This window comes from Symphodus melops (genome assembly GCF_947650265.1).
Source record: "Symphodus melops genome assembly, chromosome: 11".
In the NCBI taxonomy this organism is placed as follows: domain Eukaryota; kingdom Metazoa; phylum Chordata; class Actinopteri; order Labriformes; family Labridae; genus Symphodus; species Symphodus melops.
Window position 1 is genome coordinate 8,100,649 of NC_136701.1, and position 23,888 is coordinate 8,124,536.

At 40.9% G+C, this 23,888-nt stretch overlaps 1 protein-coding gene across 5 annotated transcripts in view; it reads left to right on the plus strand.

Annotated features, from left to right (window-relative positions):
- Positions 1-2,610: 2,610 nt before the first annotated feature.
- The window catches only part of picalma (phosphatidylinositol binding clathrin assembly protein a), a 37,212-nt gene continuing 15,934 nt past the window's right edge, over positions 2,611-23,888 (plus strand). For 2 of the 5 annotated variants that reach the window (XM_079356601.1, XM_079356600.1), the window contains exons 1-6: positions 2,749-2,768; positions 3,117-3,203; positions 3,396-3,613; positions 21,824-21,966; positions 22,917-22,992; positions 23,104-23,206. In XM_079356601.1, coding sequence (XP_079212727.1) covers positions 3,484-3,613; positions 21,824-21,966; positions 22,917-22,992; positions 23,104-23,206 — 452 coding nt within the window. In that variant the 5' untranslated portion in view covers positions 2,749-2,768; positions 3,117-3,203; positions 3,396-3,483. Of the gene's footprint in view, positions 2,769-3,116; positions 3,204-3,395; positions 3,614-21,823; positions 21,967-22,916; positions 22,993-23,103; positions 23,207-23,888 lie in introns of all 5 variants that reach the window. The other 3 variants (XM_079356597.1, XM_079356598.1, XM_079356599.1) reach the window with 3 other exon arrangements.

Consider the following 23,888-nt stretch of genomic DNA (forward strand, 5'->3'; position numbering starts at 1 on the left):
AGACGCGAACCCGGGCCGCCCGCGCGCGCGCGAGGACTATAGCCTCAATACATGGGATCGCGCGCCTTGCCACTGCGCCACCGACGATCCCATTATAATTTTTTTTTAACCAACTCAAGGCTCCATTTGAGCTTTGTTTCCTAAAAAATAAGGCTACATTCAAGGTTTTTTTTTTTTTTTTTTTCAATCTTCTGTAGAAACAGTACTGCAGGATCCCACCCCTCGAAAATTAATAACCACGTTTTATAATGCTCTTTGTCCACCAGCAGAGGGTGTGAGTCCTCTGAAGTCTCTTTGGGGTGCTGATTTTTGTGCAGTAATCTCAGATGATGAATGGAGACATGTCTGGTTCGACTTATCTTGTCTCTCCACTACCAAGGTTAAGGAAATGCAATTCAAAATTATTTACAGGCTTTAAATTTCTCTCATTGTGGGTGCAAAATATAATAGAACTCTTACCCCTGGAGGCAATGACCTACTGGCTCAAAGACAAAGCCTCTTTGGTCTATAAAATATGGAACCCCTTCTTAACTTATATTGGACTACAAAACTACTCTCTCTCAATTTTTAAATCTCATCTCAAAACGCATCTTTTTAAACAGGCATATTCAGTCTGATCATTCCCTCTTCTCTCCCTCCCCAATCTCACAATTCCACTTCTGTCTTCTAATGTTAATTGTATTGATGTATATTGTAACTTTGCAGTTTTTATCTTTTGCTTGTAAGGTGACCTTGAGAGTTTTGAAAGGCGCTTTTAAATAAAATGCATTATTATTATTATTATCATTATTGGAAAGCACAGACTTTGTGAGTAGGCCTTTATGGTCTTATTTGTACAGATATTACCAGTAAAGAGTAACAAAAGCTGTTACCCTTTACTGCCTTAAGTCTTGTATATCTTGCCATTTTATTTGCAAATTGTTTGTTATTTCTTGTTATTGTAATGACATTTACTCTTTATTTAAGGGCTTTTGTCTTGTGTTGGTTTCAAATTTTCTGTTTTTCTCCCCCCATATATCACAAAAGAGACCTTTTGTGATATATGGTTGCTTAATTTTGCATTATACGGGCTGGTTGTTGTTTTTTTCGTTTGCCTGTTTTTCTTGCTTGTATTGTTTAAAAGGTGGTAATTGATGTAAATGTTTCTTGCTTGTTATCTTTAAATTAAAAAAAAGATATCTTTAAAAAAAAAAAGAAATGAATTAAACATCACAGCATGGAAATGTTCTACTGTGTATCCTGAGGATGAATATGCATCATACATACATTTTTGAGTCTGATGTTCAAAAGCTAAAACACATGTTTTCATTTTAATATATTTGGTCATGAATGATCAAGAAACGTAATATAATTTTGATTAATCATACTTAAAATACATTCATCTGCTGAAATGTTGACTAGACGATGTCAAACTACATGCAGTGTTGTAGTTACAAATATTGACCACTAGATGTCCTCAAGCATCCAACTAATGCAGCAAAGATGGGAAAAGAGAGCATGTTTGCGTTTTGTTGGAACTATCAATACTAAATCTTCATCTAGTGTAAAGTTAAAAATGGAAAATAGCAGTATCACCATGATGAAAAGAGGACACAGATTCTCAGCCTTACTTAACTGGGTCAGCACTGTTATTATACATTTTAATTACGTTTGTAATTGAAGCCATCAGGACTGCTGAAAGGGGCCACTTTATAATTCTTTGTTTTTAATTTTGTAATTCTTTTTTTAGGAAATGTGCTGTATTAATTAATATCAAATTTGAATAGAATCCCAAAATAGAGCTTGTGATGATAAGTATTACATATGAAGGTATGAAAAGGCTGCCAATGCTACGGGTGGGCCTTCTACAATTTGCTTTAATGGGTCAGGTAATGTGTAGCCTATAAAGGAAAAACAAATGCAGATAGTACACCAAATCACTTCAAGACATCAGTGATAAAATTGGGAATGCTTCCATCAATCAGCAATAATTTGCATCACATTGTTTATTAAATGCTATGTTTTGTCCATCTTTATTCAGTGGGCCAACTTGCTCTTGCAGAGGGTTCTAAAAGGCAATCTTTTTTCTCACGTCACTGTGGCAGAGGATGAAAGACATTAGGCAATCTTCTGCCTGCCACATCTGAATACTGTGTAAATTCTCTGACAAAAAATGAGTGTTGCTTGTGGCGTAAACTTAATCCCTGACTGATTCTAAATCAAACTTTAACCCTACATAAAACGTTTTATTTCTGATTGGTAAATAACACACACTGGATCTAGCCTATTGATACAGTCTATGATTGATACATGTGAAAACCAGATAGAAAGTTTGTTACTGAAATCATCTAGGTCTTATGTGATAAGAAAATAAAAAATAAATCAAGACACAGACAAAACAATATCTAAGGGCACAACTAGTCAATGTGAGTAGTGTTATTCTCAGTAAGTAAGTGAATAGTAGAGATGGACCCTGGCTGGCTTTAACGAACCGAGGCTGCGATCTCAGGGCTTTTGCTATATTATGTGAGGTTAAGAATGACCACGAAGTAGGCTACACCCGCCATTTTCCATAAAACCCTGCGTTCATTTGAATAATGATTTAAACCCAGCAGGGGGAGGCGCTGTGAAAAAATTGGACGATGTTTAGCGTGGGAACCAAAGAACTCGACAACGAGAGCCGCGTGTAAAGTTGGACTTTTTGTCATCCCGAAAACACCGGATCTGACGCGAATTGGATCTATTTCCAAACCATGTATGCATAGGCTACTGTACTTAGGCCTATGTTTGTATGTATGAAAGCCTATATTATCTGTTTGCTTATTTTGTGTTTATTATATTACTACGTAGATACATATAGTAATCTCTCGTGTAAAGCTTCATTTTAGGGGATAAAAAAGGAGGAACGACTTTTACCAACAACACTGGGCATTTTGAAATTTAGGCTACAGTTATAAATAAACTAATTCGGTATAGTGTATTGCATGTAAACTCAGTTCTTTTGATCATGTTAAAAAAGTATAGCCTTCATTAGTGTTTAATTATATTTCATCATAATTAGCTGCTCTTCTTTTATTTTTCTCAATCAAGCTTTTATTGTGAAGATTGTTTTCCGGAACGCACATGTGTTTTTGTAGCGACTACAGGTAACTTATATTCTATGAGCAGAAGACTTTACGGGGGCTGACGAGACTGTACCCGTGAGGGGTAGATTTAAAGACTGGGTGAGTATCTAACTACTATAAATGTGCACTATTCTTAAAGCAAACCTCGAGTTTTAGTCATTGTCGTCAACTTTAACTGTATTGAAAGAATCCCCCTTTAGTTAGCTAGCTTGCTAGGTTAGCGTTTTAGCGAAGTGCCACCGTCTCATTTTTTCTTCTCTCTCTCTCTTTCTCTCCCCCCGATATTGTCAGGTGGCTCCGAAGACTTTGAATACTGATCCCGTCCTCAAACTCGAGGTTTCTCCACTGCTTTTGGGTCGTTGATTTGAACCGGTACAGGATGTCTGGACAGAGTATTACAGACCGGATCACCGCTGCTCAGCACAGTGTCACTGGGTCGGCAATTTCAAAAACTGTGTGCAAGGCCACCACGCATGAAGTTATGGGACCAAAAAAGAAACATTTGGACTGTAAGTATCATTAACGGACTATTTATGGCCTCAGACATAAACGTATCAATGTTGGTAGGCTTTTGTCGATAAGTGAATCTGAATGCTTTGTATGCGGCAGCTGTGAGGCCTGCCCGTAACGCCAACATGTCATCTAATGTGTCATTTGTTAACTATGGTGTACCATTTGCTTGATTTAGGCATGTTTGTAGCCAGTGAGAAAGTTATTGTCAAGCAATTATTTAAATGAACAGGTATTTCAGCTGCTCGAGTCCTTATAAATGCTAAGGCATTATCTTTTCGACAATGGAGTCTATGAATGATAATTTCGTCCTTCGTTTTAATTAGTTACACTTCAATTTAACTTTTAACAAAAGAAAGGGACACTTGTGAAATATGTCAGCAATGTCAACAGCAAATTGGGTCCTGCTTGCTTATTCAGCTCTTTCGCAGTTAACCAGGATGTTGCTAAACTAAGCTTTCATTTATAAACAAAATAGTGTCATGTTTTAGTCCTTTGGCGAGCTTGCATAGAGGTCATATGGACTGAAAGCTTTGCTTTACAAGTCTTTAAATTGTTTCAGAGAGTGAAAAGGCTATGTTTTTATTAGGATTGTTTTTGTCAGAGTACGACTATAATTACATTACTTCAGGCTCAGAATATTCTGTGTAGGTCAGCAGTTTGCCTGTTGACTCTGTGCTTCTTACAGGAAGCAGCTGTGGGTTTGTGGACTTTGAGTTACAGCTTTATCTGAGCACACAAGGAAATGAAATGTACTACTAGCTAGGGCTGGGTTAAAAAAATCGATTAATCGATTCGAATCGATTTTCCTTTGAATGGCCCGATTTTCATAAAATCCTTAAATCGATTATTTAATAGTCTTTTCTACTGTGTGTAATGCAGCCTGCAGTTTAAAGCAGAGTAGTCTTGCGTGGACAGCCAGAGATCTCGTGAGAGCTCGTCACTAGTTGAGGAGCGCAAGTGTTGTTAAACATGGCGGGAGCCCTGAAGGCACTATCAACAAACTTTAAGGCGGATGTCTGGATGCATTTTGGATTTAGAAAACACGAAGGCAGCAATGAACTGGACAATACCAAAACTATATGCAAGTACTGCAGCGTGGAGGTGAAATATTGTGGAAACGCAACGAATCTCCGAAATCATTTATCGAGACACCACCCAGAAACGCAGTCTGCAAATACGTCGGACCCGAAGCAAACGAAGCTGGAGAAGGCATTTGTATGTAAGTTACCAGCAAACTCTCTGCGAGCCCAGAAAATAACCGAGGCTGTCGCAACATTTATATGCAAGGACATACGACCATACAGTGTTGTTGAAAATGATTGTTTCCGCGGCCTTATAAAGACTCTGTCGCCACGCCTCGCCACACTACGTTATACCAACACGCAAACAGTTAAGTGAAGTGACAGTCCCAAACATGTATGCAGACGTGAAACATAGCATCGCAACATCGCTTAAGTTAGCAGAGAGAGTTGCCCTAACTTGTGACTGTTGGACATCCAGAGCAACAGATTCATATCTGACCATTACTGTTCACTACATTGACATGAATATCCTCAGTTTACAATGTGTTTGTAGCAACCTTATTTACACTGCCTGCCTTGTGATTTGATTTAAATTATTACATTTTTGTTTTGGTCAGGTCACGTTTAATAAAAAGTACACGATTAATGGCACTGCTTTGGGCTTAATTCAAAAAATAATATCTTTAATAATGCACCAAGTTAGAGTTAAAATCTTTCAAGTAAAATTGGTACTGTGACTGAAATATCCTTAATCGAAAATCGAATTGAATCGTGAATCAAATCGGGTCCTTGTGAATTGAAATGAATCGAATTGGGAAATCTGAATCGATTCCCAGCTCTACTACTAGCTACTGTCACTATATCACAATAAGGTTAGTTAGGTGCTGAGATGTTATTAATAAAGATATACGGACTAGAATACACAGACTATCAGTGGTGTCCAAACATTTTTTCTTGTGGGCCAAAATTGCTGTTAGAATCACTCACAGGTTTTTTTTTTCAAATAATTTTGTAAAGAGCTTTTTGTATTTTGCCCCCTTCAAAAATAATGTATATACACAATAAATAACTACAGTGAGAAACTATTTTGTTCTAATTATTTTGTAGTAAGGATTTGTAGATCAGAATCACAAAAGTAAGACATTAAATACTTTTTTTTTCCTTCTTTATGTATGTTTTATTTGTTCTCAGAATCAAGTCTGTAAAGTGTTTTTTTGTTGTTGTACAAGCTTTCTGTATTTAGGTCAGGTTGTTAAATGGTTAAACAACAGTCTGCTTGTTTGCAAAAAAAATATGCAAAGATGCGTTTTCATAGTTTAAAAAAAAAGTGGAAATTGTGAATGAGGCCTCTGGCCAAAATCTTCTGATTCTTCGATTTTAAGTCAAGGGCCGCTAAAAATCCCCTCAATGGCTGAAAATGCCCACATTTTGCTATTTAATTAGCATATAGTTGCATGACTCGCTTCCATCAATTGTAGTGGGGGAATAAAATATTTACTTTTTTCTTTTTTTGCTTAAAAACGTATAAGACGAGGATTGTGTGACTGTGGCAACTAGAGCTGCAGCTATCGAATATTTTAGTAATCGAGTATTCTATCGAATATCCTGTCGAGTAATCGAATAAATCATACTTTTGCTTAATTAAGTTTTAACTCGTCTTGGGTCGTACCTGCTTCTTTGCAGTTACCGTGGTAACGCCTGCTTGTTACAGCCAACCACCTCTGCTCTACAGCTGCTGACACTCACCATATTACTGACAGGGTCCCAAATAAACTTTTTGATTCACTGGTCAAGGCGGCAGGTAAATTAAAAATACAGGCCAAACATGTTTTAATGGCTGAAATAACAAATACTGTTTTGTGTAGCCGACACATCTGTTACAGTACATTTAATAGAGAAAGCATTATGTTCTGTTGAATCAATCACAGAATCAATCATGTCAGATAAGGAAATTGAGAAACTTTAAATATATATTTGCTAAATTATTATTCCACAAACAAGTTATCTCTTGATTTAGCTTTGAAGACATTAGAGATTTAATATAATCAGCCTGTTCATTATTAAAAGTGTATCTCTGTCTGCTCCTGCAGCGCGTGCATTCAGCGTGCTCACAGACTACAGAGACCAGAGACGCGTCTATGACAGAGACTGTGTGAGGACGTTGCTATCGTTATGTTAGCTGCAAACACGGAGAGAGTGAACGGAGAAAAGCTGGCCGTTTGACCGGATCACGTGTTCCCGACTGGGTCATTTGGATCACGGATCAACTGTGTGCTGACTAAAAGTTAAAAGGGGCGCGCCGTGCTCGCGTGTGCGCACGCGTGTGCGTGTTGAAGTGTCTGTGTGTCAGAGAGAGGAGCAGGTAGCTGCAGCTACATTAAACGTGTTTTATACTCATACCAAAGTTTTGATGACGCAAAAAAAACCCAAACTTTACGAAGCCTCGAGGCAGCGAAAATTCCTCGATGAATTTTTGTAATCGAATTATTCGAGTTATTCGAGGAATCGTTTCAGCTCTAATGGCAACAGTATGGGAACTGCACCGAACATAACTCAGAGAATATATTAAGGTTTAACAGAACACTTTGTCATTTTTTATCATTTTTATTATTGTTAGAGATCTCATGTCCAAGACCTTAATTGCTTTCGGTGACAAAAATTTCCAATTGGCTATGCATATGTAACCTTGTGCACTAACTTTCCACTATTTTTGAATATAACTACTTTCCCAATTTGATACTGGTCTTTATTATCTTTGTAAATACAACAAATTCAAACAGAGCACTAAACAGGATCCGGAGCTGTGGTTGGATCTCACAGAGACGAAGGGAGATTTTAATCAATTTCTTTTTCTTTTTTTTTTTCTACAATGGTAGTTTATGTGGAGGGGGAGAGTTGTTAAGATCACTTTAAATATAAAGCACTGTGGGGATATTTAGTCGGGGTTTTGATCAATTTGCATCCAAATCTCAACATTTTGATGCAAATTACTTGTCAGTCATTGCTAAATATCCTAGCTATTCTTTCTAATGAGTTTGTGTGCGTTGCATAGACTGCATGATATGGCTGCTGACAGTGATGGCACGGAGGATTCATTGGAATTGAGGCATCATCCAACCAAATTTTCTTGTTTCTGGAAGTTTCTCCTCCTGCACACAGATGACTCAAGAGATCTCTTACCATGGCCATTATATCTGAATTGCTCTGTTTGGCCCACTGGTTTGATGTTTAAGGAGTACTGGTTCTTCCACACACCTTTTATATGATGAAGTCATGTAGAAGGGGAATTTAGTGTCCAGGAACATTATAGTTTTATCACACTGTTTTGATCTGTTGTATCAACTCAACTTTCTTTGCAACAAACAGTATATTGCATATTGTTATGAGCACATCAGTGTATGCTCTTTTGGCCTTGTCTGTCTGCCGGTCTGTCGAGCAAGCTCTGGGCTGACCATGTGTTTTAACTTCCTGACCAGACCAATTTAGCCCTGATATGTCGAGCCATCTCCCCTGTGTTCTTCCAGTCTGGATTGCAGTTGAAATATAGCCCCTTACACAGTCCCACTGTCCTAACACTCGACTGTTGTACACATTCTTTAACACTTGCCTGCCAGATAAACTCAAATGGCATACTGTAGCTTAAAGACACACTGCAGTTACTACACAGCTTCAGCTTTGCTTACATGTTAAATGTTCTAAATGTTCTGTGACCTCTCGGAAAATCTGGTACACTTATCAATCAATCTTTATTTGTATAGCGTGAATTCATAACAAGTGTTATGTCGAGACACTTTACAAAAGAGCAGGTACCAAGACCATGCTCATCGTTATGTTTACAAAAAGCAGGTAAAAGACCTTTCTTATTGCTATATTAGAAGAGCCCAGCTTAATCCGTCATAGTGTGGCAAGAAAAAACTTCCCTTTAACGGTCAGAAATCTTAAACAGACCCAGGCTCACGATGGAACAGCTGTTATGCTATGTAAATAGCTAACTAATAAATTCAAGGAGAAAAACGCTACACAAACAAAACCAACGCTCAAAGACATCCAGCAGTTCATCCACTTCATTGGCATGTGACTCTTTATTACAAGAACTCCATCAAGCTTTGTTTCAGAGAAGGCTGTGTGCCTCGAGGAGAAATACAGACGTAACAATCAGCTGTCTATTACAATCAATGGTTTTAACACGGCGGAGTTTTGTTTGCCGACGTAACAGGGGAAGTGACGATTCTTTCAACCAATCAGCAGACAGCAGTGTTTAGCTCCATCTTTTCGGGTCGGCTCGACATTCTTGGCACCCCAGCGGAAGGGTCCCAAAAAGTAGGACGGTGTGGATCGGTTATTTGGGAATCTTTCCCGGGATTAGTCTATGGAAACGCTGCAAAATGCGCGCCGAACCGAGACGAACCGAGCCGGACAGCTCGGTGGAAATGGGGCTCAAGAGGGCTCAGGGGCTCCCAGAAAAAGATGTGGTTTGTAACTGAAATTTAAAGACAGTGACATGCAGTAATATGATATAAAAGCAGAGAGAGGGAGAACGAGGGAGAGAGAGATGAGAGTTCCTGGTGCCAGTTCCCCCGCTAGTTTTGGCCTATAGCTGAATAACTATGAGCTGTTCTATACATAAGCCAACCCTAACTATAAGATTTATCAAAAAGAAAAGTTTTAAGTCTATTCTTGAAAGTACATAGTGTGTCTGCCTCCCGGACCCTGACTGGTAGACAATTCCGTTTAGAGCTTTGTAGGTGAGAAGAAGGATTTTAAATTCTATTCTTGATTTTATAGGGAGCCAGTGGAGAGAAGCCAATACAGGAGTAATGTGGTCCCTTTTCCTCGTTTTCGTCAGAACACGAGCTGCAGCATTTTGGACTAGCTGAAGGGTCTTTAGAGATTTACCAGAGCACTCTGCTTATGTGACATGTGTGTCTCAGTGTCCATGAATGTGCAGGTGGTCTTTGAACCTCCAGTGATGCTATTAGTAGCGTTTATTTTTCTGTGTCTCACTGTTGAAAAGTGAGCAGCCTGAGCAGAGCTGCCTTTTGCAGGTTATTACCGGGTAAAGATCATAAACGTGCTTTTAAATGCTCAAAGGTCTCTCCTGAGGTAATCAGTATGTAACATCAGCGCTGACTGTTGACCTTAGATAGTGGTGAAACATGACGAGCAAAAGTTACTGTTGTTTCTTTGTTTTGTTCATCATCCCAACGTTTTTAGCTAACAGTTAGTCCATATTGGTAAACTGGGCGATTTCGGAGAGCGGCACTGTGGTGAGGGCACAAAACGGTGGACCAGATCTGCATAATGGAAATGAAGAAGTAACCAATTGCAGTTCATCTTGCGTGGTACGGTAGGCTAAATAATTCGTTGAGAACATCTACTGCTCTAATTTAGGGCTCAGAGTGCTTTTACTTTGATTGAAAAGTATGTGTGGCATATAATTCTGACTATTGGCATAGCTGTGGTCTCGTTCTGGCTTTTTGTTGAGGCATGCTTTGTATATAAAGCTTCTAAATTCATGTACGTTAACTTCTGTATGCAATAGTAATGCTGACAACTTAAGCACACTTGCCTTGCAGTAGAGATTTTATTTTGTGCTTTGCATTTAATTGAAGTGTTTTGTTTAAGGAGGCTGCAAAATTACTTTTAGCCGAGAGCAGGGGTCTCAAACCTTTTTTCCAATGAGAGCTACTTACAAAGTCGCAAGCTACTTCTACGTCTTTATTTATTTTTTGCAGTGTATATTATTATGTTTACCTTTTAATGAGATTTGACACTGAATGTTGTCGACCAGTGAATTGTAATCTGGTAGATAGATATAGAGTTGTAGTAAGTAGATAGTTTGCTGTGAGGGAGGTTTTGTTTATGCATAGAGTAGATGTTTTTTATTTTGTTATTTCAATTTTCTTGAGCCCCCTATTGGAGACCCCCAGCCTAGAATAACTTAAATGAATAGTGAAAACTAGATAGTTTGTTTTGACATTCACTCCCTATTTATATTTTCTTTTGTTTGCATATCGCGTAGCAGTGCAACAAGAGCTGTATTTAGAGGGCTGCTTCTGGTTCATGTTTGGTTGATTATTTATTTATTTTTTTGGCTGATTTAGACCATAAAAAGCCTGAACATAACAACGTAAATTATTGTAGTGCGATTTTTTTATTTTTATTTTTTTTTGGCCAAGAAAAACTGTGACATGATGCGAAGTCAGGCGATGCCACAGTTGGTCTTCGTTGTCACTAGTTTTGTGCCGTCTGCTTGGTGTGCAACTATGACTATTATAATTGAATGGCTTTGATAACTGTTGTAAATATTAGAGGTTATGTAAGTACTTAACAAAAACAATTATAACAGAGAATTTTAACATTTTATAGTCATAAAAAACGTTTCTTAGTGTTTTTTATGTTTAAACATGATTCCAGCTGTAAAGTGGATATCAGTGGGTGATTACAGATTCAAAAACTAAAACATTTTTATTTAAATTAAAACTGCAAGTTAAATGAGATGAATCATTTTAGTTATTAGACTTTTTAGACTTTTTATTTTATTGTCCCCGAGGGGAAATTCTTTTTCACAGTGTACAGTTTTAAGGGCAGCGCGCCGACAGAGGGTGAACACAGGCACAGGGAGATACATGTGGGACAACAGGACATACATGTGGGGCAACAGGACATACATGTGGGGCAACAGGACATACAGTGATAGGGCATACAGAGACAGGACATACAGTGACAGGGCATACAGTGACAGGGCATACAGTGCATATGGTTATGGGGGGACCGGGGATTGGGACTGAGGTGGATTTTTATTGAGGGCAGAGATGACTGCAGGCACCAGGCTTCTGCTGTATCGCGCCCTCCTGCACAACAGGGACCTGTACCTGCGTCCAGATGGCATGATGGAGAGGTGGCAGTTGAGAGGATGGGTGGTGTCCAGTGCTATTGTGTGTGCGATGCGTGTGATGGCCTTTGAATTGAGTTCTGACAGGGTGGGAGTGGGGAGACCGATTAATTTGGTTGCAATGTTTGTGACACGGGTGAGTTTGGTTCGGTTTTTGACAGTGAGCATGTTGAAGAAGCAGGAGGAGCAGTAGAGCAGGATGGGCTGGACGATGCTTTGATACAACAGGAGGAGGAGATGGGTGGCAACATATAGTCCTTTAAGTTTCCGGATGGCGTGCAGTCTTTGGTGGCTCCTTTTTTGAATGTCCGTTGTGTGCTGGTCGAAGGTGAGATTGTTGTCTAATGCGAGTCCGAGGTATCTGAAGCTGTCAACAGCAGCAGTTTTTCCAGGCACTTCATTAGTATGGGAGTGAGGGCGATGGGGCGGTAGTGATTAAGGTCGGAGGGTCGTGGTTTCTTGGGTACCGGGATTATTGTTGCGCTTTTCCAGAGGAGGGGTATTGTAGCAGTCAGATATGACTCACAGAAGAGGGAGTGGGCAATGGGAGCCAGTTCTGTGGTACAGGTCTTCAGCACCCTTGCTGGGATGCCGTCGGGTCCTGGGGCCTTGGATGGGTTACACCGGCTTAGCTGGTGGCACACTTCCGCGACTGTGAAGGGGGCAGGCTCATTGGGATCTACTGGGGGTAGAGCCTTGAGAGCTTCCCTGCACTCTTTGGAAAAGTCCTGTGTGTCGAAGCGGTTGAAAAAGGAGTTCAGTTCAGTGGGGGGGTGGGTGGCGTGAGATTTTGTTTTGTTGTGGGTGGGTGGATTTTACCATTTGGAAGGCTTCTTTTGTATTCATGTTGCTGAACTTATGCTCGAGTTTGTTTTTGAATTGGATTTTAGCCATGAAGATTTTATTCTTGATGTCTCTGTTTGCTGATCTGAGACCAGTAGTGTCTTTGAGCCTGAAGGCTCTGTGCTTTTCTCTGAGGCTATTCTTGATGTCGGGGGTGATCCAGGGTTTTGAGTTGGGGTACTTTTTTATGTTTTTTACTGGTATGGTGGTATGAATGCAGAAGTTGATGTAGTCCGATATAGCAGTGACTTTGCTGTTCAGATCTCCGTTGAAGATATCCCAGTTGGTGCATGCCAGGGACCCTTGGAGTTGTGCGATGGAGTCCTCCGGCCATTGGGGGGGTGCAGTGGGACTGTGGGAGGAGACGTTTGAGTACTTGTTTGTACAGCGGAAGTAAACAGATGACGTTGTGGTCTGCGAGTCCGAGCGGTGGATACGAGCTGGTCCTGAAGGCGTCGGGGATGTTTCCATAACACAGGTCTAAAATGTTGTTTCTTCTGGTGGGAAGGTCGACATACTGCTGGAATGTCGGGAGCGTGGAGTCGAGTCTGCAGGCATTGAAGACTCCCAGGATGAGTATCGGAGCTCCGGGGTACCTAGCTGCCATGGCGTTAGCATCCTCGGCTACCAGTTCTGATGCTACTTTGATGTTGGCGCTGGGAGCGATGTACACACAGCTGACCACCACAGTTGGAAATTCCCGAGGAAGGTAGTAGGGGCGAAGTTCTGTCTGACCTGATGATGGTGAAGTTGTCGAGGCTAACCTCGTCGTCGGATACCGACTCGTCCAGCCAGGTCTCAGTCAGGGCGATGATGCAGGTGTCCCTGAAGGCCCTTTCCATTCTGCACCGGGCATGGAGCAGGTCCATTTTGTTCCGGAGGGAGCGGACATTTGAGAGGATAGTGGAGGGGAGAGGGGGCTTGAAGGGCCGTCCCCTCAGTCTGCTTCGGACACCTCCGCGTTTCCCTCTTTTTCTTGGCCGTAGCTCGGGAGGAATAGCTGCCGCCGGCTTGATGTTACATAGCGGTGAGCTACGGTGGAGCAGGAGTTCGTCGCGGCCATAGGTGAGCAACCCATTGATGGTGCTGGGTTCCGTCACAGAAACAATGAGTGGTTCACTGAGGGTATTGTTTCTGATCATGATAGTTACCAGATCCCGAAAACAGACATATACTGGTGGACATTAACACTGCTGAACGTACAACAAGACGAGGACAGGTGTGACGCGCAGCCGAGCACAGGTACATTGGTGTTGTCGCAGCAGAGCATGCGCCAGAGGCCATATTAACTTGGATTTATATGTCAAAGGTGTTGTTGAGCTAGTAAGGGGCAGCCAAAATCTTTTTTGGAGAGACCGTACCCACTGATCAAATTTAATTAAATTCAAAAAACGTTATTTGTCCATGCAGGGTAATTCAAGGGCATGCCGAGCAGTAAATGAACGATAGTGCAGGTATACTAAACTTTCAACAAAAACAAAGTGTCAACAAAGAATAAAGTAGAAGGTAGCTCTAGATCTAGAAAGTATATTCTTTGAAATCTAAGGTGTTGTGACAACACAGCGGTGCTGTTAGCGCAGCAGAAAACATTTTTTGATACACTGCAGGGCATTTTCTACAACTTTTATTGTTTCCAGCCTCTCATGTGAAACTCGTAATTGACTTGTTTGATGTCATACATCCTGTTTACTTTTCTAGCCAATCATAATGCCTTTTGTTTCCATTCTGTAATCATTCAATATGCTGGGATATTGAGCCAGAATGGCAGGCCAAATAAAAGGGGATACTCACACTCGACAATCTGTACTGTGTCCAAGCACATTTGACCCCCAAAGTCCAGTGCTGCGTATGCTCGGTACACCTCTTTGGCAGTGTTGGAAAAGATGGGCTTCGGCATAGTACAGTTGCTCATGCACCAGGCCAAGCACAGAAACGCAGCGTAGACATGACGTACAATCGATACCCACATTGCATTATTGAGAAGTCAAGGATAGGAGGGTTGTGTTTGACCAAAAGGATCAAATACAGCCCTCCTATACTGTTGCCACAGTCACACATATAAGCTTCGAAATCAATAAAGTTGCAGTCATGTTCTCTGTGGTTAGATACCACTAGACTAAAGAAAATTCAGTGTCACTGTTGTAGGTTTTAAGTGGAAGTGTTTTTTCTTTCAAACTGCGTAGTGCATAAGTTGACTCCATGCATCAATAGGGATGTAATAATTCACTCAACTCCTCACACGATTCTTTATTTTATAAAATGGCTTTTTCACTCGTTAAGATGAGCAGGGCTATAAAACCACTGAACGGCGAAAAGTTGAACCGACCGTTTGACCGAATCACTGTTCCTGACTTGGTCCATACGGATCATCACTGTCAAAAGGGGCACACGCCCGTCACTGTGTGCGTCTCACAGCCACAGTCATAATGGCAAAGAGAGGATCAGGGAAAAGTAGCTGCAGCTACATAAAACGCACTTAATACTCAAAACATAGTTTTTATGACTTAATGGTAAATGTTTACCCACCCTGTGTCAGACAGCCCTCTGAAATGTTCTCACCAAACGGAAAATCTAGCCACATTTGACGCTTGGCTGGTGTTGATTTTGGACTCTGTCTGCGATTCATTTTTTTCTAAGTATCGATGTAAACCACCAGATTCCTTTAAATCGTTTTTGTTTTTTTGTTTTTTTTTAAATGCCTCACGATTAATCTTTACAATCCTGTGCATCAATCAAGCCACATTTAATTGTCAAAAGGATAACTGAGCATTGTTTGTTTTTATGATCTCACTTTCATAACCTATGCTTTAGTGATGACGTGTTTTGTAGCGCTCAAAGTGTATGTGAATTTCCCTCAGATTATGCAAATTCCAAACACCATTTGTTTACTTGGAGTGCTGTTCCAGTGTGCTCCGGCAGCACTTCAGTTAGCCTATGGTGATTACATATGTCCAGAAGTTACAGTGCAAGCGCAGGACTTTGGAGGGGGGACATTGGTGCTTGGGGCAACTGGGTGTGAGCGCCTCCATTAGTCTGTACCTTTGAATCCCCCCCCCCCCAGCTTCAGCCTCCTACCCTAAATGCAGTGCTGCCCAAGGTGCATGTGACTGCAGTGGCATCAAGTGACAGCCCTGTGAGAGTGCTGTCTCATGGCTTAGCTGGACAGAGCCTGCTGTGACTATGTAAGGTCTATGAGGTTCAATAGCACAACATTGACTAGCAAGCATGATCTGCTTCATCCTGTATCCAACCAGACCTCACAGTGATGTGAGACATCTTGTCAAGAAGTGACAACCCTCAAATGTCTGATTCCATGTAATCAGTGGTACTCTCAGCTTTCTTTATCTTATACAGTGTTCCTTTATTCACAGAGTTCTTCATTCGTTATACGATTTGCTGGTACTGTGCTGTCACAACCTGCTACACACACCTCAAGGCTGCTCCAGAGGAAATTCTGAGTTTGCAGAAATGTGGTAAATGTTTCAGCGTTCCTTGTGAGCTTTACTCCACATTATACATTTCCTGAAGCAGGAAGTGGTCTTCTTGTTCTTAAAACAAGCCTTGGATTTCCGACAGGAACCATTGCCTAACCCAACCCAACCCCTCCCGACAGCGGAACTGAACTGATCAAATGTGAGATTGGATGGGAAACATTTTTGCATTTCTTTGCAGTTATCATGTTGATTGCATGTGGATTTCACTTGCACACCTTCCCTTTCTGTGGTTCTTGAAGACAGAGAAAACCAGGGCTAGATACACCTCTCTATGCCGCTGCTATCTGTTACACATTGTAGTCCTGGGATTTATTCATGCTGATGGAGATTTAAAGCTTGATCCAAAGGCAACTGAACGTGCTGGAACTGGAATAAAAAAATACTGTAAATGCCTGGTGCCTCTAACATTTCTTAGGAGACCTCTAAAAACCCCTCGTATTTGAAAGGGGCAGTAATATTTAAACTTTTTAATGATATTGAAAATTGGTAATTGCTTCAATATGAGTCATTTTAAATTAACTTAGCTCATAGGCACAGTATTTGTGCTTTTTGTATGTCAGCTAAAATACACTGCTCAAAAAAAAGGGAACACTAAAAAACACATCCTAGATCTGAGCGAGTGAAGTATTCTTAATGAATACTTTATTCTTTACATAGTTGAATGTGCTGACAACAAAATCACACACAAATGATCAATAGAAATCGAATTTATTAACCAATGGAGGTTTAGGTTTGGAGTAAATTAAAGTGGAAAAACCCACTACAGGCAGATCCAACTTTGATGTAATGTCTTTAAAACAAGTTAAAATGAGGCTCAGTAGTGTGTGTGGCCTCCACGTCTGTATGACCTCCCTACAACACCTGGAAATGCTCCTGATGAGGTGGTGGATGTTCTCCTGAGGGATGCGCCAACTCCTGGACAGTCTGTAGTGCATTGTGGCGTTGGTGGATGGAGTGAGACATCATGTCCCAGATGTGCTCAATTGGATTGAGGTCTGGGGAACGGGCGGGCAAGTCTATAGCATCAATGCCTTCATCTTGCAGGAACTGCTGACACACAACAGCCACATGAGGTCTAGCATTGTCTTGCATTAGGAGGAACCAAGGGCCAACCGCACCAGCATATAGTCACACAAGGGGTCTGAGGATCTCATCTCTGTACCTAATAGCAGTCAGGCTAGTGAATGCCACCCCACACCATTACTTACCCCCTGTCAAAACGGTCATTCTGGGGGATGTTGCAGGCAGCAGAACGTTCTCCACGGCTTCTCCAGACTCTGTCACGTCTGTCACATGAGCTCAGTGTGAACTTGCCTTCATCTGTGAAGAGCACAGAGCACCAGTGGCGAATTTGCCAATCTTGGTGTTCTCTGGCAAATGCCAAACATCTTGCACGGTGTTGGGCTGTAAGCACAACCCCGACCTGTGGACGTCGGGCCCTCATACCTCCATCATGGAGTCTCTTTCTGACTGTTTGAGCAGACGAATGCTGCTGGAGGTCATTTTGCAGGGCTCTGGCAGTGCTCCACCTGTTCCTCCTTGCACAAAGGCAGAGGAAGCGGTCCTGCTGCAGGGTTGTTGTCCTCCTCCATGTCTCCTGATGTGCTGGCCTGTCTCCTGGTAGTGCCTCCATCCTCTGGACACTACGCTGACAGACACGGCAAACCTTCCTGCCGCAGCTCGCATTGATGTAGAGCTGCAGCTATCAAATATTTTAGTAATCGAGTATTCTATCGAATATCCCGTCGATTAATCGAGTAATCGAATAAATCATACTTTTGCTTAATTAAGTTTTAACTCGTCTTGGGTCGTCCCTACAAACCTGCTTCTTTGTAGTTACCATGGAAACGCCTGCTTGTTACAGCCAACCACCTCTGCTCTACAGCTGCTGATGATGCTCACCATATTACTGACAGGGTCCCAAATTCACTTTTTGATTCACTGGTCAAGGCGGCAGGTAGATGAAAAATACAGGCCAAACACATTTTAATGGCTGAAATAGCAAATAGTGTTTTGTGTAGCCTACACATCTGTTACAGTACATTTAATTAAGAAAGCATTATGTTCTGTTGAATCAATCACAGAATCAATCATTATGTCAGATAAGGAAATTGAGAAACTTTAAATATATATTTGCTAAATTATTATTCCACAAACGAGTTATCTCTTGATTTAGCTTTGAAGACATTAGAGATTTAATATAATCAGCCTGTTCATTATTAAAAGTGTATCTCTGTCTGCTCCTGCAGTGCGTGCATTCAGCGCGCTCACAGACTACAGAGACCAGAGACGCGTCTATGACAGAGACTGTGTGAGGACGCTGCTATCGTTATGTTAGCTGCAAACACGGAGAGAGTGAACGGAGAAAAGCCGACCGTTTGACCAGATCACGTGTTCCCGACTGGGTCATTTGGATCACGGATCAACTGTGTGCTGACTAAAAATTAAAAGGGGCGCGCCGCGCTCGCGTGTGTGCGCGCGTGTGTTCGTGTGCGTGTTCGTGTGCGTGTTAGCGCTGTGTGTCAGAGAGGAGCAGGTAGCTGCAGCTACATTAAACGTGTTTTATACTCGTACCAAAGTTTTGATGACGCAAAAAAAAAAAAAAACAGCGAAAATTCCTCGATGAATTTTTGTAATCGAATTATTCGAGTTATTCGAGGAATCGTTTCAGCTCTACATTGATGTGTCATCCTGGATGAGCTGCACTACCTGAGCCACCTGAGCCATCGTGTCGGTTGTTGACTGTCTCATGCTACCACGAGAGTGAAAGCACCACTGGCATTCAAAAGCAACCAAAACATCAGCCAGAAAGCATCGGAACTGAGAAGTGGTCTGGGGTCACCACCTGCAGAACCACTCCTTTATTGCTAGTCTTGCTAATTGCCTATAATTTCCACCTGTTGTCTGTTCCATTTGCACAACAGCATGTAAAATTGATTGTTAATCAATGTTGCTTCCAAAGTGGACAGTTTGATTTCACAGAAGTGTGATTGACTTGGAATTACAGTGTGTTCCCTTTTATTTTTTTGAGCAGTTTATTGAGGCCATACCAGCCCACAGGCTGAGTGTGGGTTCTATAAGCTTCTTGTTAGTGATTTAAATGACATTTTAATGTGTGTTTATTAAGGCCTGATCAACATTGAAAAGTAATCCTTCAGTGTAAAATCACACGCTTCAAGACACTTCATGTAATGTTTGCCAAGTATTGATGTTTCCTGGGAACAATGGTGCAAGGATATTTGTTTTCAGAAGCTGCCTTCAAAGAACAGTTTTTTGAACAGGCTTTCAACAATTTCAGTTCTGTTTTAACAGTTCATTTTGGGGAAGTCTGTGAGTTTCGGATACATGCAACACAATGGCTGTTGCATTAACAGAGAGGAGCTTTTGTTACTTTGACACATTCTCAGAATACCACAAGGAAGCTAATGCAGTCAGCGACATTCAGCAGCAGAGACAGATATGAGATTCAGAGGGGGAAGAAAGTGGACACATGCCTCTAACCACAATCAGGATGGCTGCTGAAGAAATACAAATTGATCAAGTCATACCACACAGAACCTGTGCTCTGAATAGTATGCTGTGTACAATAAGGAAGGAATCCCCAATGTTAACTGAAGCCATGTATGAAACAATAACAATAAATAAAAAAAAATAATAATAAAAACTAAAGCAATATTTAATAGAAATGACTAAAATCCTGCATTGGCATTTCATTACCATGATCAAACTCAACTGGTATGCATTTCTTTCAATTTCTGTGTTGCAATTTACTTGGAGTCTACATTTCACCTCACGTCTTTTTTCCCCCTATACGATGAATAGAATCTGATCTGAGCCCATGATGAACGCTTGGGCTCATGCATGCTCCTCTTCTCTTTTTGTTTTAATCACACCGGTTGCGCGCTATAGCCCATGGTCGTGCGTGTGCACCAGTAGCAGGATATAAACCTCACCACTCCTCCAGTTCGCTCATGGAGGATTTTGCAGAATATTTCCTCCTGCTTTCTCACATCAGCTTCAGACCTACTTGGTAGCTGGCAGAAATATATCCATGTAAAGTCGAGGTCTTAATTTCAGGTTTTTGGGCGTTCATGCATGTTGCTCATCCTCAAACATTTTCACGAGTTATTTCCTTATTTCTGTTTTACCTGTCCATTATAAAGGAGGGAGCTTTAATCGGACACACACCGTAATGTGTACTGTATAATAATTTATCGATTGGCTAGAGCACACAGGTTAATTCATTTGTCCTTATGCAAAACGAAGTTCAGGAACAGCAATGGAGAAGTTGAGTGTGTAACCTTTACTCCACACAGTCATTTCAGTCGACTCTCAAAAGGCTTTTGTTGTCACATGGGTGGCCCATTGTGTATAAAATGTAATGTATAAAATGTAAAAAGCCTTTTGTGTGGTTTCCAACCAACACTGAAGGCTAAAAGACCACCCATGTAAACAGACCTCAGTGGGTGACAGCTACCCTTTACACACCAGTTACTGTTAACCACCATCTTAAACATGATGGTTCAGTCATTTCATGTGATGTGGCTGGAAGAGCGCCAGTTTGAAGATGTATCACTTATTAGGGTGGTTGCCTGAAAGGCAAACCACACTACTACAATTGTTAATATTATTATTATTATATCCTAAAAACGGGCCGCGCTACTCCTCCCACAGCGTTTGCGCCACACACACAAGAAAGGTATCAAAACGACCGGCTCGGCCCCAAAAAGTGTGCTATTACTTTGTGGAAACCTCGGACACACGGTGTGGACACAAATCGAGTTTAAACGACAAAAAATTGCCCCATTGAAAATGAATGGCAAAATTTGAAATCCTAGAGTGTAACTGCCAAAAACTTCAGTTTTGGAAGCATATTTGTAAATCGCCATCCTGAAGTCATTGTTGCTCACATATATAAACAAAATACATCAAAATAAAGCTCTTAGTGTCCCCTCACTCATAAAGCAAAAAGTAAAAACATAAAATGTTTCAGTCTCCCAGGGGAGGAATTTGTTTGACAGTCACGCACCACATACACACACATTGGGCTCTCACTCTAGTGATGTCCAGAATTTCACAATTTTCACTCATGTTTTAAAATCGCCACTGTGGTCCCAGTCTGAATGTTAAATACACATAAAATATATCAAAACGTGTGCCTATTTGTGCTGTCGCTCACAGTCCAAACAGATTGGTGATACCATGTTTAGTTTTTAAGATATTTGAGGTTTTGCGAGCAGTGGTAAGCCCATTCAAATACATTGATAGAATGTTCTGGCACTCTGGCAGATCAAAGCTGAATGTCAACCAATCAGTGAGCAGCAAGTGTTCACAGATAGAGTGATGACATCATCATTTGAGTGGGACCATAGCATTGGGACAAAGTTCTGTCTTAGCTGTTAGCTGACTACAGTTAAACAGTTTTACTGCAGTATAACTCAAACACGTACACAGACGGCAACCACCCTCACAATTTCTGCTGGAATTGTCTAGTTTGGCAAATACTATGTAAACGCAATATATTCTAGGTTTAGAATGATGTTGTATTCTACAGATGATATCAATCTGTTTGTCAGTCTATGATTGTTGAATCATAACACTACTGGAAATATAAACAGCAAATTGAAAAGCATCATCTTCACTTTATTGTCCAGAGGGGATATTTATTTTGCATTCCGGTAAAACCATGAAGTGTAGAAACTACACAAGCACATACTGTAGACGCAGATACAAAAAAACTCAATAACATTTAATGAAGTTGCAACGGAACACGGAGCACTTCTAAAACCATCATTAAGACATTCAAAGTAACCAAAAGGAAAGTCAATAGTTTTCTAGGTTACCATTCAAGTTTAGTATATTTCTGGCCTGTAAAATAAAATAATCATTCATCCTCAGATTTAAGTTGGGTGTTGTTCAATCCCTTACACCCTTTGCTTTCTCTCCCTCCAGACTTGATCCAGTGTACAAATGAGATGAATGTGAACATCCCTCAACTGGCTGACACACTGTTCGAGCGGACCACCAACACTAGCTGGGTGGTTGTCTTCAAGTCTCTCACCGCCACACACCATCTGATGGTCTATGGCAATGAGGTCAGTACTTCAAGAATATTTGAAAAAATCTCTTCTGATAATCTCTCATTTAGGAAGATCCCAATTAAAGAGTTACCTATTAAGTTGCGTGTTCACTCTAAAAGATTGCACGTGTGGTTGGTGGGGGTTGTACGGGTGATCTACCAAGAACATTTGCGTGAATGATGATGGCACGGACGCTCAGGCGCACTACTCGGGCCATTGTTGCACCATCAGCTGGCCAGGGCAGTGTCAGATCGGATATACATGCACTTACAAGAGGTATCGAATAAGGGGGTACAAGCAGTGCTGAGGTCCCCCAATCCAAGCATGCTACAAGTATTAAAAATTACAGGGGGGCTGTAGAGGGAGGAGACGAGCATGATAGGGAGATGAGCGCACTGGAGGGGACAAGATATTCAACACAAGAAAAAGGAAATGCCCAGTTTAAAATGTCATGTTAATAAAAAGTAGGAAATAGTAAGACATGACGGACAATGTTAAAATTTAAAATGCAGAGGCTGCGAATGTTCAATAATATCAGCTAATCATGGTGTCTCTTTAACTATTATAGAATCCAAATAAAAAATAAATGCCTATTCATTTATTTAAATAGCACACAAAAGACACACAAACCTTTAGTAAATCAGGCCCATGACACAACAAGAAAATTGGAAATTACTTTTTAATTGTTTTGTTTGTATTTTTGTTGTCGTTTTAAATGAAAAGGCCATTTTGTTTTGAATATCACAGTATTATTGCATGTAGCCTGACCGACCTCAATAAATGGCCATTTGAGTCATTGACTAAAGTCTTTCTGGCCCTTTAAGATTTGTATTTGAGTACCCTTGGTGTAGATTGTTTACATTGTTTCGATTCAAATCAGAATTGAAGAAATTGTGCACATGTAAACGTAGCCACTTTGATTTCCTCAAGAATCCATAGATTCTAATGTGTTGTTTTCCTTTCAGAGATTTATACAGTATCTGGCTTCAAGGAACACACTATTCAACCTCAGCAATTTTTTGGACAAAAGTGGTCTTCAAGGTGGGTAACATTACTCTTCACATTATGCAGCAATAAACGTTTTAGTCACCCACCCAATGTAAGTACGTGTTATTTAACAATAGCACCTTCATCCTTTTGTTTGTGATGCAGGCTATGATATGTCGACATTCATAAGGAGGTATAGCCGCTACCTGAACGAGAAGGCTGTGTCCTACAGACAAGTGGCTTTTGACTTCACTAAAGTTAAACGAGGGTAAGAAGTTTTCACTGTAACTAGCTGAGATGTGTGAGCTGACTTTTACCTGAGCCTTTAACTGTCATATTCTTGTTTGAGACACCTAGTCGTGTTAAGACTTAAGGCTGGTTTACACAGCAGGATAATAAGGCTGATTTGGCCCCCGATTCTCCCCTTCCGATAATCTTATAAGATCATCCTGCCGTGTGTGGTGTTTTAAGACTGCTCTTGTCTGTTTAGAAGAACGCCGGGAACTCTCTCAAATCGGGGATATTCAACATGTTTGATTGTTGTGGCCCGATTCCTCATTGTGTGTGGTGAAAACGAGTGTAGCCAATCAGAAAGTGAGGTGGCGAGGAAACGCCAGCAGCAAAACAACAACTCCCCTCCATATCATCATGTAGCAAGTACAGCTCATGTTCCCATTGTCTCCACTCTTTTGACTAACGCCTCTTTTTAAAACGTGTTTTTTTTTTTTTCAGATAAAAACAGCACAAACGATCCCTTTTGCATCCTCTTCGTCAATTTGTTAACTCTGGAATCACGTTTGATCTTGAGAGGTTTCGCGAGATTTCCTGTCTGATCGAAGGACATTCGTGAGTGAAATCGGTTCATGTGGTGTGTTGATGTTGCCGTGTGGCCGCACACCACACACTGTACGACCAAAACTGTAAAACCTCCGATTATTTATCGCCGTGTG